Genomic DNA, 19218 nt, shown 5'->3' with positions numbered 1-19218 from the left:
ACACATCAAAATTATTCAAACGTTAAAAAACTAGAATTGTAACTCTATGATACTAAAATAAAAGCAAATACCAAATCAGTATATTTGAATGATTCCTGAAGGATGAAGACTAGAGTAATGGCTGCCTTCACAGGAATAAATTCTATTTTAAAATAAATTCAAATAAAAAACAGTTTCTCAATTTTGCATTGTAGTAATGTTTCATGACCATATTCCATAAAGAATCATAAAGAATATTACCATATTCTTTATTTAAAAAATGCAGTCTTGATGACCATAAGAGACTTTTTTCAAAAAGTCTTACAGACCTCAAACTTTTGAACAGTACTGTATGTCCTAAGATTTCAACTCTTATCCCATTTTATTAAATATTTCTTGACCACATCAGCCTTTCTGTGACCAAAAACTCTTTCAAGCTTCAGCAGAGAGGATCTTTGGAACTTGCTGTGCGTGTCAGGTCTGAGAACCGCACCGAAGGGAGCTCAGAGTCTCCTGAGGCTGATGGTCAGGCTACAGACAGTACAAAACTCATGCCACTGGCCTGCTTTTGTTTCCAGTCCTGTTGGAGAAGACAATGTCCCACAGTCGGTGAGCTAGTTTTCAGCCTCCCCAAAAATGCAGCCGGCCCCTCATCTCCTGAGTCCTGTCTGTTATTTAACAGCAGATTGACAGAAAATAACTAGTGGCTTGTTGTCCTCTTTCTTTTTAGATGAAATCTGTTATATCAAGTTTATTAGATGATTTACTTTGTCTTGACTACTATAATTGTTGTATGAGGACTTTTGCGTTCCATGACTGTATTCACTGAACTCTGATTAGATACAGAGAATCATGTTTCTTACAAAGGCTGTGTTCATGGCTTTGACCAGTGCTCATGATCTTAGGCATGTTTAGGTTATATAAAACACTTTATATGGGACAACAGCCGGTATCCAAAAGCTAAAAAGATACTCTTTGCAAGTATGCATATGTGTTGCAAGTGTGCCGTCCTATTCTTAATCATTTTTGTCACTATTCTCAGGGGTCGATAGAGTTTCTTTGCTGTTATTTTGGTAGTTAACTATAAATGTTGAACTAACTAGCTGAGTTTTCTCCAGACTGTTGCTCACCCGACCTGAAAAAGAGAAGTGACGGGTTATGCAACGTGTCTTAATGTGGCAATTTTGCGAAATGTGTGTTGTTCAAAGAATGTCTTTCTGAATAAATCATAATGAAATGCAATCAAGCTTTTGTAGCATTGCAGATCTGTACTATAGTGTAAGTATTGGACCTAAAAGTCACAATTATGCCCATGTAATTTTCTTTATATGTTGTTTTGATGCAATCTGGTTGAAATATTTCATTTATGCTTGGATTAAAATTATATATAAATGTAATATGAATTATTATTATTTTGAATATATTTATTTAAATATTTTGTATATACACTACTATTCACAAGTTTATTGGAAGAAATTAACACTTTTTATTCTGCAAGGATGCATTAAATACTCATAATTTCAGTTTTAAATAAATGCTATTCTTTTAAACTTTTTAATCACTGAAAAAAGTATCACACAACATTGAAATGCTTCTTGAGCAGCAAATCAGTATATCAGATTGATTTCTGAAGGATCAAATGACCCTGAAGACTGGAGTAATGATGCTGAAAATTCAGCTTTGCATCACATGAATTGATCACATTATAATATATTACAATAGAGAGAGTTATTTTAAATTTTAGCAAACCTTGGTGAACAACTACTTTCAAAAACAAACTTTTGAATGGTAGTTTTTGCAGACTCTAAAAGTATATATTTGGGGGAAAACAATGTAACCCAATTTTTATTATTATTATTTATTTTTTTGTTAATGGGCTTATTTGCTATATCAGCATGCAGTAACCGTGACAAAACAGAGTTCCAAAAGAGACCCTCCTCTTGAAATACAATCACAGGATGTCACAGGAAAGGTCACTAGGCAGGAGACTAGTATGTTACTCACTGGTGTAAAGCAGCAATCTATCTTTTCTGATCACTTGTGATTACATCGCCCGAGACAAGTATTTGAGCAACAAATAGATATTGCTCAATTTCTTCAGGTTTGCTCAATTTGCAGCCTAGTATTCAAGAAGATACTAATAAAAGATCTAATATAATGGTTGTAGTTCATTTCACTTGGTAAGTGATACATTTCAGAAACCAGATATGCTTCTCTTCTCTTCCTGTCCATTTACCAGCCCCCAACCTGGTTCCCAATCATCTACCATGCCTTCAGGGTGACTTTGAAAGGCTTAGATAGACTTCTGTCTCTTTTTTTGGAGAGCTTTGAGACGTCTCCTCTTAAGTTTCTACATGTCTTGTGTTATGGAAAGACAGATGCCAAGGTTTATTTCTGCAGCTCATGGACCTCTTGGACTGGTTCCTTTGTGTTATATCACTCTGATATACACAAACATGACCGGATACATCCCAGCCTACATCAGTCTCTCTTGTACCACACGCTCTGAGCTGATAAAGTTCCCACTCGTGAACGTTCAAACAAGCTACTCCATGTTCGCTCGGCACAAACCAGAGCTTTCCTGGCCCTCAGAAACTTGAATGTGGTAACACAACAGCTGTGCAGATTTGGGGCCTAAAAATAGTTGTTTGCTAGTTTTAGTTAATACCACAGCCGGATCTATTTTTAGTCTCCCTCATAGTTTGAGCTGGAAACCTCCACGGACACAGTGGGATTTGGAGAAAGCTTTTTAGAAGCACTTCTGAATTCTGAAATCGGATCCGGTTATATCATTTTAGGTCTTCATTGGCACTCAATGTTCTCATTGTTAGAGTGCTTTGTGGCCCCTGACAATTAAGTTGACTATTGCTAAGGCAACAGGCCATATTGGGTTTTTATCTCACCTTTATTTCCAAAGAGGTGCTTTTATTGTTTGATTTGGTCCTGTTGAATGCACTAGTTCTCAATTACAAACCAATAAAGCTTCAATACTGTAGGTCAGGATGGTATAATGGTTAAAGATCTTTTTAAGCAAGGCACTTGATCCCAATTTGGACTTGTGATATGAAACATAACGTAAGTGATAAAAGCATCTGCAAAATGAGTACTTAAAATATCATGAATTGCCTTTTGCATCTCTACTACCATAACTTGACTTCCATTAATTTGATGTAGTGTTGTGTGAAACTTACTTAAATTATTTGAAAGCTTTATTTTCATCCATCAGGATTTGTAAAAAGTGGATGTTTGATACAAGGATGGATCTAGTCCTAATGATAATGTTAATAATGTTTTACTAATAAATCACCAAGACTAGTACATATTACCCATATTTGGCTGTTTTTATGATCTGCATCAAGTTTTTCTGTTTGGCCACTACGTTTTAGAAACGGTATAGAATTATTATTTTTTTCAATGCAAAAACATTCTACCATTCATCTATCAGCAGCATTCTTAATAAAAAAAAATCCCATATCAATTTATTTTTATCTAATATATTAACAGAAGTGTTAAAAAAGTAATATAGCAATTTGATTAATTTTAAAAACATTTAAAATTTTCCATATATTTAAAATATAAAGTGCATTGCAGCAATTGTTGTGCAAGTTATTTGCTGTCTTTATATCATGTGAACATAAATTATATATATAATAATTGTTTGCATCTTGGTTTGTTTTGGTATCTCACTAACTGTGTCTGTCTTTTCTTCAGAGCTTTGCCGCATTGACGAGCTGCTCTGCCAGGATGAGAACGCCATCCTCAGTTTTGAGGCCATCCGCAGCATTCACAAGCAAATGGACGACGATGCCAATGGGAATGTGGATGTTTTGGAAACTGATGGGGTCAGTGAATTACTTCTAAATCTGCTTCTTTAGAAGTACTTTTGGTTATTTAGGCAGTTGATTGACCTTTGGTCTCTTCTAACCTCACTCTCAGTGTGATTAAGCAACTGATTTATTTTTCTCATAGCATTAACTTTCAACTCAGCATGATGGTGAATGAGTAAACCGCAGCAGGCTAATAGGATGCTTGTTGCTGCTTGTGTTATTAGGTTTGTTATTCATTTTACAAGCTATCTGTTCATTTACCCTATGGAGTACATCAGTGACTGCCATGATTTGGAAGAAATAGATTTTTTCTGCAGAAATTCATGAACCAATACAGCTAGCTCAGATATATATTTTTTAATGATAAAAGTCTTGCAGAAAGCGTTCTCATCTAGGATCAGCCTGACCTGTCATTCAATTAATCCACTGATTACAAAAGAATAAAAGACTGATGCATTACTAGTCAAAATCTATGCTTGTGCATTTAATTTGTCATGTGTTTTCGACCTTCATCTTAAAGACTTTTGCCCAACTGGTTTTTAGATAATGCATCTGTCAACAACATTCTCCCGCTCAAGGTTATGGCATGCAGATTAGTCTTGAGAAATGACATATTTCTGCTTGTTTTCTGAGCAGTTATCACTAGTCATATCTTAGATGTCTGTGAGCTCCAGAAACTAACAAGAGGCATTGGTTTCACTACTTGTCATAGTAAGAATAAGTCAAGATAGTTATGATACCAATTATCCAAAAATCAGCTTGCCAATTAGTTTATCCAGATGTTTTAATGAAGTAGTTTTAGTAGAAGAAGTGTTTTTAGCGGCATATCCTGTTTATTTTTAATGTATGTGTGCAGCTATGTTTAACTTGAATGTGGAAGGCTTCCAGTGTCAGCTGTTATTTGAGGTTTTACAAATTAGTATTTGATCATTTTATTTGAATTCATGATAGTCATATTCATAATCAATAAAGTCATAATCACACTAGTTTATATTGCACATTTTACTGTTTATCTACATTTGATATCTTTCAAGTAGTTTATCTCAATGAATGGCCAATGAACAAGGCGTCTTAGACATTTACAGAAAATAGCTTGTTTTCACATTGAAAAATAAGATTGATAACCTTCTCAGCATGTTTGTGTTTTATGTTGTTTTCTTTCAAGTAACATTGTTACAGCCGTGGACTTTCAAGCGGACATCTTTAAGTGTTGCATTGCATCTTATGTTGTTTTGGAGATTCCCAGCTTTAGCATTTTGTTAACTCAAAACTATTTGATACATGGTTGTTTTTGATACTGCTGTACACAATCCTTCAGATTAGGGCTGGGATAAACGATTATTTTTTAAACGATTAATCTAGCGATTATTTTTTCGATGCATCGATTAATCTAACGGTGAATTTTTCCAGACCGATTCGATTTCGATTATCTCCCCATTAATTGACTACTAACAATTTATACATGTTGATTTACATATCTGAATGAAAAAAACATGAATTCCTTAACATTGCAATATATGTTTATTGCTCTTAAAATTACAAAATAAAAGACTGACTAAGAATGCATTACTTTGCACTTGTATAGAGATAGCATTCAATAAAACCTTGAAGCCTTGAAAACACATAGCTTACTGAAATAAGCTTACTGAACACATAGGGCCTAGCTTACTGAAAAAAAGTTCTTCTTTCAGATGAAAATAACAACAACTTGATGTCTAGCATTCAATAAAAAAGTTCACCCAAAATACTTGTTTAGAGCAATTGAAAGAATACAGTAACCAATGTAAACTTTAGGGCTTTAAGCTAATACAGAGAGTGCTTTTCCAAAAAATAAAAATTAACAGTGGGGGCCAGCAGCCTGTCATGTAGAAAAAAAAATCTCTGAATGCTCCACGTGAAACTTTGGCGTTCCGCCCTTTTTCTATCGTGTCTAATGATTTTGGTTAATATGCACGAGGGAGAGAGAGAGAGAGAGAGAGCGAGAGAGCGAGAGAGCAAGACAGCGCTCGTGTAGTTTGAAGACTAAGTGCGCGAGCGCGCGTGAAACTTGGGTGTTTCGCCCTTTTTCTATCGTGTTTAATGATTTTGATTAATATGCACGAGGGAGAGAGAGAGCAAGAAGCGCTCGTGTTGTTTGAAGACTGTGAGTGTGCACGCACAGCCGGGGCTCTCTCTCGTACGCGCCCTGTCAGGCGCAGCACATTCTATTATACATCACTCAACGATCAAATAAGGCTTTGACAGCCGCCAAAAAAAAGATCAATGCAGAAAAACCCCTGGATTGGTTATATAACGTTGGACAGAATGTTGATCCGGCCATCGCGTATATTCAGTGCACATAAGGCAAACGTTTTTTTAGAGAAATAAAAACAGGTCGACGAATCGATGCGCATATTTTGCGTCTACGTATTTTTTTCGGCGACGTCATCGATGACCTCGACGCGTTGTCCCAGCCCTACTTCAGATGCCTTTTGTCTTCTGATTGATAGTTCATACTTTTTTTTAGTTTGTGAAATGCATTTTTATACTGAAGCAGCTTGGGCTTACTTGTTTTTTTGTTTTTGTTTTCTCAAATGTCAAAAATAATTCAAATTTAAATATCAAATATGATACATAAGGATTTTTATTAATGTTTATTTGCTCATCTCTCAAGCATAATTTTCGTATTGCAATATGTTTTGCCCCCTACAATAAAAACTACAGAGCCTTGATAATAAAACTATTTAAATGTTATCTTACAAAGACATACTGCTATTTATGTGTTTTATGCAAGTAATCTGCTAGGGCTGCATGAAACTGTGATTCGACAGAAGCTGCGATTTTCATGCGTATCTTTCAGAGGAGCACAGTTCTGTGATCAGCAGTAAATCTCCGCCCGAAGGCCAGAGGGAAATCCAAATATGCCCCAAAGAAGAAACCCAGGAAATGCTATCGCTGCAGCTGAATAAACAGATGATTTAACTGCTTTCATTGATTCAACGTGACTAATAAACACATGACTACGACAGTTACTTCTTCTTCTTATTTTTTTATATTAAAATAAAGTATATCTATAATGAAGTTCCATTATCACCACTTAGAATACTATGAAATATGTTGTGTGCCTTGTGTAAGTCACACCATCTTATAGAAAGATTTATTTTAAACACTCGACTGACATTATGAAGTGAATTTGGAGTAAAAACGTTATAAATTGTGGTATTCATGTGCTCTCAGATGGAACAACATTTACTACACAAAGCCATAGTTCATGGAGAAGCTACATAAACGGCTGTCATTATCGCAAAACGATTTCTTCAATTTCATAATCGTGCAATAAAATAATGTTTTTTTTATTTTTTTTGCTTGTCAGTGAACTACGGCTCTTTGTAGTAAATGCTGCTCCATCTGAAAGCAGTTGATGATTATTTACTCTGATTACAGAACCGGCTTTGCTAACAAAATACGCATGACAATCGAATTTGATTATCGTGCAGCCCTATAATCTGCTATACTGTTTTAAAAATCGAATTGATTTACATTACAAACATCAGAATTTAATCTTAATCTTCGGTCATATAAATAACATCTTCACCAAATTACATGTGTTTTCTCAGTTTGGGCTCTGTACAAAATTGAGGTTTGTTTGTTTTTTTGTTCCAAAAAAAAAAGACCATTTCATACAGGTTAAATTAGAATTAGTCTTTTAAGTTTTTAATGTTTTTCAGTGAACCTGCTTGGTTTCAATTTACTGCAATCTGTTTTTCTCTTTCCCCCACATGATGTTAGCCTAGCTGCTACCAAATATGAAATAGCCCACTAGCTAACATTAGCCCACTCAAAACTGCAATGAAAGTCCCACCAAACTAGGGCTGTTCATTCTTTCAGCAATATGTTTCTAAGCCGTAAACTCACACATATGCCTTCTGTACCATCTCTCTTTTATGAATGGTATCCAAAATCTCTGATGCTGCTTTTGAACCGGTGGCTGTTTGCCCAAGAAAAGCCAGTCATCATGTTCTTTGGGTGTCGTTTTGGAAGCGTTCACAGGGCCTGCCTCTCCCTGGCATCCTTCAGTCGTGCGATATGTTGTGTAGGCGTGCTGTCCTGCTGCCTTCAGCCTTCTCGAAGCAGCATCAAGGCAAATCTGACGGAATGGCAAGCATCCTGATATTCTTGTGAAAGGCTGTGTTCCAAAATCTCAAAATGAGGATTTGAAGGCATGTAGTGCAGTTTACAATCACAAAATGTAACTGATAGAAACGGTTGCGCTACATTCAGTGTCAGTTTCCACACAGGAGTCTTGTTCATCTTGCTCAACACTTGTCTTTGAGTGGGCAATCGATGAATGTCTTGGCCTGTATCTGAAAACCATGACTAATTTTCTTTTTTTTTATGCCTTGGTGACGGCATTTCCAGTGAAAAAGCCACTGTGGGAAAAAGCCAAGCATCTCTATATGTTTTGATATGTCAGTCATAAGCCAAACACGAAAGCAGGTGTGGTTTGTCAGATGTATCTAAATATTTTCACATTTATGACAAATCTCCCACAGTGGTTGCAGTTTAACCACAGTTTGAAGCACAGTTTGAAATATTCTGTGAACTGCACTCTAACCTTCTGTTGCGTTATGTTGTCTAATCAGTTTTGCCAACTGCTGTGTCTGAGCAAACAGAGTCTTTGCTCTATATTTGTTCAAAAACCCAATGGTATTAAAAGACCCAGAATTTCTTAAACATCATGCATTCTACATGTAAGATAGGTTATGCCCAGTGGGTTGGCTGTAAAATGTTCCCTAGAGTAAATAGTTTATTGTCATTGAATTACGTGTTGGTCGTTTGCTCGTAATAGTCAAACCAACTGTAATTTTTGCTCCAGTAAGTTTTTGGTGTGGGTGGGACTATCGGATTGGAAACCAAGTGACTAACAAAATGTAGTATTGCTTGTCATAGCGGGTTAAAATCAAAGTCTCTATATAGTGTCTGTTAAGACTGTAAAGGCTTCCGTTATCCATTAGCAAAAATATCCATTTATTTATTTGTTATATTTTTAAGATTTAGTTTTGTGGTATTTTAATAGTTTTTTTTTTTACTTTATTTTATTATTTTTATTTTATTTATTTTGTATTATTTTATTTTTATAATATTGTTTTATGTATTTTGGTTTATTTTTTTATTATATTTTTTAATTTAATTATTTTATATATTTTGTTTTATATTTGGTTTTGATTTCATAATTTTTTTTTTCATTGTCCTCTGATATCATTTCTGTACCTTGGTACCACTATTCGGTTGTTAAGTGATGACGTAAGAAGCGCTGTTTCCGGGTCCAAGCCTCAACTCGCTTCACTTGAGAATACGACCTTAGCAGCCATTTATGAGCACTGTTTATTCATATTAATAATTTTAGCTAACGCTTTCAAACTTACAGTATACACTACAGTCTCCGTGCTCACAGCGTCCCAAACACAAATAATTTTTATATATTTTTTTTATTTTTATATTTTCATTGTCTGGCTATCTGGGACTTCGGTATGGAGTTAAAGGTTAATATTATAACTTTTCCGCTAGTATTCTATCACATTGTGAGTTTATATTAGCACCTTTTTGTTGTTTGGACACGGAAGTGCTGCTACGTGACGTCAGACTTAACAAGCTTTTTAAAGGCTGCATTAAGTGTCTGCTTAATTTTGTGCAGTTGTGCACAAACAAATTATTCTACACATCTCAAGGTCTTTATGAAGGAATTATAAAAATAAATAAATATCTGCTCTCAAGCTCTTTATAAAGGAAACGTATATGAAAAACAAAAACTCTGCAATACCTGAGATGCCTATTGGAATATATTTCATTTTGTTCCCTGTTATCCAACAGTTTTTAAGAGAGGACCTCAACTACCATGACCCCAAAGCCAAGCACAACACTTTCCACGGTGACGACCAGCTCATAAGCGTGGAGGACCTGTGGAATACCTGGAAGAGTTCAAAAGGTGAGCGCAACTCTTTCATAATGACCCATAAACGCAGAAAGCTGCTGGTCATGCTTTTCTCACATGCAGTGGAATATGTTGTACCTTTTATTGAAAAACAACTCATCGGTTGACCTGAATGCATACTCCTATTCTTAATGTTTTTTGCTGACCTGAAAACCTCAAAGTCAGATTTTTTTTTTTTTTTTTTTTTTACAATAAGTTTTTTTTTTTTTTTTTAGTTGACTGCATAATGTGCCTTAAACTGTACAGCTGGAAAAGATGATGTGGAAAAAATATGATAATTAATTAAAATGTATCCCAGATTCATTCTGTGATACCACATGATTTTACCATGGCATTTCTGGACATTTATTATAATAACAAAATGGTTTTCTTTTAAGTTACTTGGCCATGGTAATATAATGGTGAATCAGTATTATATAATTAAATTATTATTGTCAAAATATGTATTTTACTTCACAGTACAACAAATTTCAATACAATATTTATTATTATTGTTATTAATCATTATATTTGTATAATTATATTTACTTTTTATTTTACATTAAAATATTACAACATATATATTTATTTTATTTTTAGTAGTAGTAGTAGTAATAATGAAAATTGAAATTCTAATGTAACATGGTACAATCATAATGCTAGGACATGGTCATTTTATTTTGGTCATGTGTTGTGTTTAGTGTTAACTTAAATGGGCCTCTTAACAGCAGATGTGTGAACACTCAGGGAGCCACTTTTCAGTGGTGTTCAACACCTCCTACAAATCCAGATAAACTCCAGATCCGCTCCAGAACACTCAACACGTGCATCCTGCCTATAAATGTGAATGAGGCATTGGTAAAACTAAAGCTAAAGGGAATAAAAGGGTGTGCTGCTTGCTGCAGTGGATGTACTGCTGCACAATGCAGTGATTGTGGACCGAAATGTCACAGGTTTGTTCCTGAAAGAAAAAGAAACAGTGCTGTATTATTAAATAACCATATATTAGTGTAAAGGTAAGACAACATAATAAATTGGACTATCAAGTTTCAAAATGAAAAAGAAAACGCTCTCCATTTATTTTGTCGATAAGTTAAGAGGCTGATCTCAACATGAGCGTCTTGCATGACCTCAATCTCAAATCATGAACAAAACTACGCAGGGTAACATAAAATACTAGTTATTCAGCAACCAACTTGTCAGTTAGAAATTTATCTATTTTCTTTATTGTCTACATTGGAAGTAATAAACATATTGCGTCATTTATTATCCCTTTATAATTTATGCAGTGATCATTTAGTGCAATAAAATGTTACTTAAGCCGCGTTTCCTCCGAAATTAACCAGAACAATTGTCTCAGGAACTTTTTTTCCCAACGATTTATTTGTTTATATATTTATTTGGGGGTTAATATTTTACTTCAGCAATTACTTTTAATTGATCAAAAGTGACGAAAGACATTTGTAATTTTACAGAAGATTTTTACATGCTGTTCTTTTGAACTGTCTATTCATCAAAGAAAAAAAGTACATTTAAAATGAATAAAATCCTTCCAACTCCAAACTTTTGTACAGTAGTGCAGTGCAGGTTTTTGGCCTATTTATATATTAAATATGTTATTTAGTTTTTTTGACTTTTAGAAGATAAATCTGTTATTCTGTTTAATGGTTGCACTTAGTTTCAATTTATTGCTAAATGTATGTATGTATGTTTTGAAAATGTATGTTAAAACCTCCCTTATAATGAATGACTGAATAGTCATTCAAAATGCATTCTATTATGGGATTGCATGATTGCATCATGCATGTGTTCTGGTTGTATGCTGGACATTTTGGCAACTATTCTTGGATCTGACAATAAACCCTCCACACTGTCTGTCTAGTGTTGAGACATCCTCTCAATGTCTCTCTTTGGTCTGGTTTATCCTGCATTGCAGCTCTTCCTCAAACCACAGCTGTAGAGCCAAGGCTATGAAAGCCAATCTGTCCACACACACACACACACACACACTGAGCACAGTTTTATGCTAGGGTCAGGCGAGACGTGAGAGAGATAGATACTCTTACAGTGTTTTCATTGAGAGCTGGCAGTGTCTGCTAGTTGTTGTTTTTTTTTTTTTCAAATGTGGTGTGACTGTGATTGTTATTTATGCCAGTTTAATATTTATTCTCCATTAAAATGTGATATAATTGGATGGTTATGCCAGCTGTGTATGCTTTATTTTTGATGTCTTTTTCTCTTTTCATTCAAATATCATGGGCAGTTTTGATCGCTTTGGGTGAAATTGCCACTGACAGCTGATTTATTGCGATGAATCATAGCCTCTGGCAATTTATTTATTTTTTTTACAAATTTCCTTTTGTTTCATTGTCAGAATGTGACACTGCAGATTAGGGCTGTAGCTATCGAATATTTTAGTAATCGAGTATTCTACCAAAAATTCCATCGATTAATCAAGTAATCAGATAAAATGTGTTTTTGCTTAAAGTGCAATATTAATTATGGAAGAGAAAATAAGACTCCTGGGTCTCTAAAAATGAACAACTAAGTTTCACTTTTATTTTGACGGGTTGACGTACCTTTACAGTTCTGTGTATGTGATGTGACGCTAGTTTTACTCAAATCAAATGGTCAAATGCTCATGAAGTGGCTGTCAGAGCAGTTCTGGAGATGTTGTTCATGTGTTCATGTCCTTATTTAGTGAGACAGCAGACGCTGAAATCACCATGAGCGTCACCTGCGCTTCCGTGTGTTTAATGAATGAAGACACGCTCCTGCTCCATTCATTAACACAGACATGCAGAACATGCAGGATTCATATTTAAATAGACTCTTCCGGCTTAATATTTACGGATATTAGTCCATATCGTGATTCGATGTAAGTGCAATGCGTTTAACTGTAAATTCCATTTTTATGACTGGATTCCGCGATTCCCTCCACGTTTTCTGCATCGCGGAAATCATAGGGCCCTAGTTGTGGTATGCCAGCTCTATCTTGCAATGGACACACGCCACGACGTTCTCTTTACGTTTGCCCACGGCCTCAAATCAAAACACTGCTGACTCCTTGCAGTATGCTATTTCGGACGCAGTGCTTGTGTCTCCTTCTGCTTTGTGGGTGACGTAAATGCATTGTGTCACATCGAAAAAATCATTGCGAAAAAATTAATTAAACTTCGAGGCAGAGGAATTTGCCTCGATCATTTTTTGTAATTGAGTTACTCGAGGAATCGTTTCAGCCCTACTGCAGATAAACGAGTCAATTTCAGCCATGTCCCAAAAAGTCTTAATTTCAAATATTTCATATCTTTTGAAATTTTCATTTTTTAAATTTATTATTAAAAAAAAAATATGGATTGTTTTTTTTTTTCAATTATTAGCTTTTAATACCTCTCAAATCCGCTGCAGTTTCCTCTTTCCTCGCCAAGATTTGGCTTCTACCAAAGATCTCAGCAGGCTAATATTGACTATAAAACGTTAATTTAAAGGCCAGAAATAAATAGAAAACCGTATGAATAGGATAATTTATCAATTAAGACCTATGTATTTTGCATGAAAAAGAAGCTTCTTCAAAATCAGATATTGAAACTCTTAGTCACACGCTCTATTCCCTGCAGACCTCTGAATCATGTAACGATGTGTTTTTTAAAATCCGTCACGATTCTTACTAAATTTAAAAACTCCACTAGGAGACTCATTTTAAGTCAAAACCACCCACTTTTGATCACACGTTGTATTACATGGCATTTATTAGCTTGTTTTCATAAATGAATCCTGATACATTGCAATGTTTATGAATTTGGCCTAATTTTAGCTTTGTGTTTCTGTTCTCCAGTGTACAACTGGACAGTGGATGAGGTTGTGGATTGGCTTATCGACTACCTGGAGCTGCCACAATATGCAGATGCCTTCCGGAAGTTGAATTTCAATGGTACATCCATGCCTCGGTGAGTTTTAACAGCAATAATTATCAAGAAGCTTTATAATCTTTAATCAATCTTCAATCTTTAAAGCTGCTGCTGTGTGTAATTATTATTATATAAATGTAATGTATATGTATATATATGTATTTTTTATAATTATAATATTTCATTATGTATCTATTGCATTATATGTATATATAATGTATGTGCCTACACACGTACATACACACTACTGTTAAAAAATATTTAATGCACAAGTGAAAATACAATAAAAGCAGTAATAATGTGAAATATTACTCAATTTAAAACAATGTTTTTATTTTAATATACTTTAAAAAAATTAGTTTATTTCTGTGATGGCAAATCTGAGTTTTAGGAAGTCATGAGTCACATGATCCTTCAGATATCATTCTAATATGCTAATTTGCTCAATAAATATTTCTTAACAATTTTGAAAACAGTTGTGCTGCTTTACATTTCTTTGAGTTCTTTGAAGAATAGAAAATTCAGAAAAGCATTTGAAATAGAAATATGTAAGTATATTCATAAAATTCATAAAAGTTTAATCAGTCTCAGTTTAATATGCACAGACAACTGGAATTTAGTAAATTTGTTTATTCTTAACAAAAATGGTCATCTGTGCCATTTGGTGGTACTAGTAGTGCAGAAATTAAACAAAGCAGTTTAAAAAAAAAGAGCAGGACATTTAAATACATTTGAGACTGTGCTCTTAACTTCTGACATGCTGGTTAAATTAGTTTGGTCCAAATGTGATGGGAAACACTTGACACTCATCCTAACCGAGCATTTATTCCACTTTTAGTGAGACAAAAATTACTTGACACTCAAATCTTGACCGTTGTGAGCATCATTTATGGATTTAAAACCTATTTATTATGGTCAAATGTTTCTTCTTTAACTTTGAAACTCATTTTTCTATTTGACTCAGTAAGTCTGACATCTTTTTCCGAATACATCTGCTGCACTTTTGTATTAATTATTTTTTCTTGTTTTTAGGTTTGCAGTGAAGAACGTCACTCTGACGCAGACCATCCTGAAGATTCTGGACCGGACTCACTTTCAGAAACTACAGCTCAAGGCTCTGGATACGGTTCTGTTCGGAGCTCCTATGAGTGAGTGAGATTTCCCTCTGGTAGACCATCACGAATCAAACCAAAACATTCAACTCGTATATATTTTCTAGAAATGTTTGTAGCGATCTGTACCTTGTGTCTGCTTAGGTGTGATCATTTCTGTTTCTGTTGTAATCTGTCTTTAACTTTAAACGTATTCAAACACGAGCCAGCTGCTGAGGTGTCCATCACATCAGATGGTCGATAGACCAGTTTAACTTGCAAATAAGCTCAGAAGAACCAGCTTATTTACTTGGGCTTTAGACTACTTGTAGTGAATTGCCAGCAATTGTTGATCTACATATATATGGGAGGAGCTGTAAAAATGCAAACATGGTGTTACTTTGGATTTAGAATAAGAATCTGAAAAACAGGCAACTGTTAGTTTGTTCAAAAGTATGACATTGGTAAGTATATTTTTTTATGTTTATAAAAGAAGCCTGCATTTATTTGAAAAACAGTAATATTGTGAAAATTATTACTATTTCAAATAATGAAATATATTTTTAAATGTAGTTTATTCCTATAGTGAATTTTCAGCATCATTACTCCAGTTTTCAGTATCACATGATTCTTCAGAAATCATTCTAATATGCTGATTTGTTGCTCAAGAAAAAAAAAATCTCTAATATTTTCAGTGTTGAGAACAGTTGTGCTGCTTAATATTTTTGTGGAAACAGTGTTACATTTTCATCAGTATTCTTTGGTAATTAGAAAGGTGAAAAGAACAGCATTTATTTAGAATGTCTTAACTGTTGGTTGATTTAATGCTAAATAAAACTGTTGATTTAAAAAAACTTTAACCCCAAACTTTTGAATTTCTCTTATAGAAACATAAAACAGGCTAACAATAGCACTTTTAAGTTGGTCCCAGACCAAAAAGTCCAGAACCCATTGCCATATTCTGCCATATTGATCAATGCAATCTTCTTCTATTTATTTTCTACGGTGGTCAGCCAGCATCCACAGGTCTTGTGAGGCTCGTAGTCATCTGCTGTAGGGTGATGGGGAAGGCTTGAGGGGTTGGATAGGGAGGGTGTAGACTATCCCTCTGTATTCTGAACACACGTCTTAGGCGCACTGAAATGGATGCGGCCCATTGTTTCTATCCTTCCAGAATGCTGCTTTACTGGCTCGGCAGGTTTAGAGGTATTTGTAAAAGAGAGAGCATATTTGATAAATTCCCTTTCTTTTGTTTCATCAATATCTTATGTATTTACAAAAAAGCTTGTTCCCAGGAGCACATTCTTACACAGTCTGTTACATTCCTGGGAGTGTTATCTAAAGAATCTGCCTTGAGCCGGAAATGGGATCAGTCTGTGCCATGCACTATTTGCTCTTTCTGTTTGCTGACCATCCATCATCTCGATTGCACGTCACAGATTGGACAGTAGCACTGCGATGTGATTTGATTTACGCCACACCCCAGAATACACCGGGGCTGACATAACTATGTGCTACACATGCCTTTTGCTATGAGCAAGAACAAAGTTGTTTTAGTGCTAGAATGAGTGTCTTGACATTTTATTAATGCTCAGAATGCTGTTCCAGATCTAGCCAAAGCGATTGTTTTTATTAGCCATGTGACATGTCTCCCCTTCTGTTATTGCCATTTGTTTATTAATATTTATTTTGGATTAATAGCTCTATAAAAAAGCTATGAATTTCAAGGGGAAAAATATAAATTGTCTGCAATAACTACAAATGCATGATGTATCGTGTCTTTATTGGTTGATATTAGTTTTTATTTATTTATTTATTTATTTATTTTTTACATTTAGATTAATGTAACATTCAAAATTAATCTTTAAAACAGTTATATTTTTTTAATTGCCAATTTTTTTTTTTCGTACTGTGCATTATAATATTGTGATTAGATTTATTATTATTAAATAGACACAATATTGTACATTGTAATATAGGACATTTATCAGCCACACTATTAAAATAAGAATTTCAATATCCCCAGCAATAATGACAGCAATTGTCAGAGTTAACAAGATATTTGCATTTGGTTATTTTGAGTGCAATTTAAAAAAATTCACAAATCATTTAATGTTGGGGTCAGGTATTTTATGAAAGAAAATTATACTTTTATTCAGCAAGGATGTCTTAATTTAACTGAAAATGACAATAAAGATTATATAAAGGTTTATAAGGTGAGATAATATTTATTTTAAGTAAATGCTATTCTTTTGAAAGAATCTTAAAAACATGTATCATTGTTTCCAAAAACAACCGATTTCAACATTAATGATAACATTGAAATCAGTTTATTAAAATAATGATTTCTGAGATCACATGACACCGAAGACTAAAGTAATAACTACAAAAAATTCAGCTTTGCCATAGCAGAAAAAAAAATACATTTTAAAATATATGAAAAAATAGAAAACCATTTATTTAAATGATAACGAGAGAGCTGTAATGATAGCGGTTGCCAGATAACAAGAGTTTAAATCTCCCAATCAGAGCTCCACTGTTACAAGGATACATTTTCTTCCCGGTGTTTGCTTATTTTAAGCAATCTGGCAACCATGCGCACGTGCTCACTCCTCATTGCGGAAGAGCCGCCGACGATAATCTGAAAACACGAACAAGCTGGAATTGAGCGATCTAATGAAAGCGTCGTTCAGCCGGTCTGTGTTCTGTCGTGAGATCTCAACTGTATTGTTTGCATTTGTGATCGCAAAATAAATGCACTTACTCGACCGCTGATGTTTGAATAGAGAAACATAGGCTATGGCCATTTGGAATTACTATTGGGGAATTTCACTGATATGTTTACCAGTTTCCATAATATAGACAGAGAGAATGCAAAAGTCTTTGGTATTCATTTATATATATTTATATATAAGAAATAGCTATGTGCTTCAGCAACTAGCTCCCCATCTAAGAGGGTTTTTAGTGTCAGTAGGAACATAGTTTCATGCCACAGAGCTTCTCTTAAAACCACAGACAGTTGACAGACTTGTGTTCTTAGCTTAAAAACTTGTTGAAAAATTAAAATAAAATACTTATCCCAGTTGCATAGTTTAAATTGTGAATTGCATGCACTAAAAAGTTGACAGAATGCACTTTCTGTAACTGTTACTTAATTTGCACTGCTTCAGTTACATATAGGCCTACATGTATTCATTAATAAAAAGCAGTAAGTGATCTCTTGGTCTAGATTTTTTAACTGCTTAAATTAGCTGTTTAATCTAAATGTTTTTTTTTTTTTTAATGGGCAAAAGAAAATCATGTTTTATTTTTTATTATTTAAATGCAAACATATCGAGATATATATCGAATATCGTAAAAAAATTGACAATATCGAGATATCATTTTTTTTGTATATCGCCCAGCCCTACAACACATTTTTTTTCTCGCCAAGATTTACTAAATACTTTTCTCTCTCTATTAGATAAAGGATGGAAAATTGCCAAGTTATTGTTGTACTAACCTTAACTAGAAAGCCAAAATGATACAAAAGCCTGCAATCTCGCCCCTTCAGATCCAGCAACCTTAATTTAAGCATTTGCATTTGACATTCCCTACTGTGGTTCCATTTAGAACAAAATGTCCATCCGTCATCAAGACCGTCCTATCAAAGGTCTGAACGGGAAGTCACAGACAGAGGGTCTGAATGTGGCAGATCTCATTGTGCAAGTTGACCCTGAAGAGGTCCGCCTCCAGGAAACCAGGGAGATGGTGCAGCCTGCATGTGACGGCTCGACACCACCCTACTGATCTCCAGGCACAGATTCCAGCTGTCCTGGTACCTCGGGACAATACTTCCATCAGAAGCACGACTCCATTACCCCTTGTTTTTGTTAATTCGCTGATACGGTTGACAGGCTTTAAAGGACTACAGTTCAACGTTTAACAACACCATTTGTATAATTTGAAGAGATTGTCCCATCACAACCTTCTGCTTGTGAGATTTGTTTTTAATGTTCGAGCTATGGTGCTGCAGCTATTAGTGCAGATGTCCCAGGTTGCTCAGTTATTAATGGTTCTTGTTATAAGTGTTGTACAGTTTTTGCTTTTTAATATTTTTGTGGAAACTGTGATGCATTTCTTTTCTGGATATTTTGACGAATAGAAAGTATTGATTTAATTTGCCAGTCTTTTGGAACTTTATGCTGTCAGTTTTGAAGAACTTTGCCATTTTTGGATGAATTTTAATGCCACCTCGCTTAATAAAAGTATTCCTTTTTTTAAAATGTATCTTTATATGGTAGTGTATCAAGGTTTCAACAACAATATTAAGCAGCACAACTGTTTTCAACAATGAAAATAAGAAATTTTGCTTGAGCAGCAAATCAGCATATTAGAATAAATTCTGAAGGATCATGTAACTCTGAAGACTGGAGGGATGATTGAGCTTTGCATTACAGAAATTAATTACATTTCAAAATATA

At 34.4% G+C, this 19218-nt stretch overlaps 1 protein-coding gene across 4 annotated transcripts in view; it reads left to right on the top strand.

Annotated features, from left to right (window-relative positions):
* The window catches only part of LOC132123466 (stromal interaction molecule 1-like), a 39542-nt gene that overhangs the window by 5648 nt on the left and 14676 nt on the right, over positions 1-19218 (top strand). For all 4 annotated transcript variants that reach the window (XM_059534090.1, XM_059534091.1, XM_059534092.1 and 1 more), the window contains exons 3-6: positions 3691-3821; positions 9657-9771; positions 13592-13703; positions 14697-14812. In XM_059534090.1, coding sequence (XP_059390073.1) covers positions 3691-3821; positions 9657-9771; positions 13592-13703; positions 14697-14812 — 474 coding nt within the window. The remainder of the gene's footprint in view (positions 1-3690; positions 3822-9656; positions 9772-13591; positions 13704-14696; positions 14813-19218) is intronic.

Source organism: Carassius carassius, chromosome 41 (assembly GCF_963082965.1).
Source record: "Carassius carassius chromosome 41, fCarCar2.1, whole genome shotgun sequence".
NCBI classification, from domain to species: Eukaryota; Metazoa; Chordata; class Actinopteri; order Cypriniformes; family Cyprinidae; genus Carassius; species Carassius carassius.
This window is presented reverse-complemented; position numbering and strand designations above follow the sequence as displayed.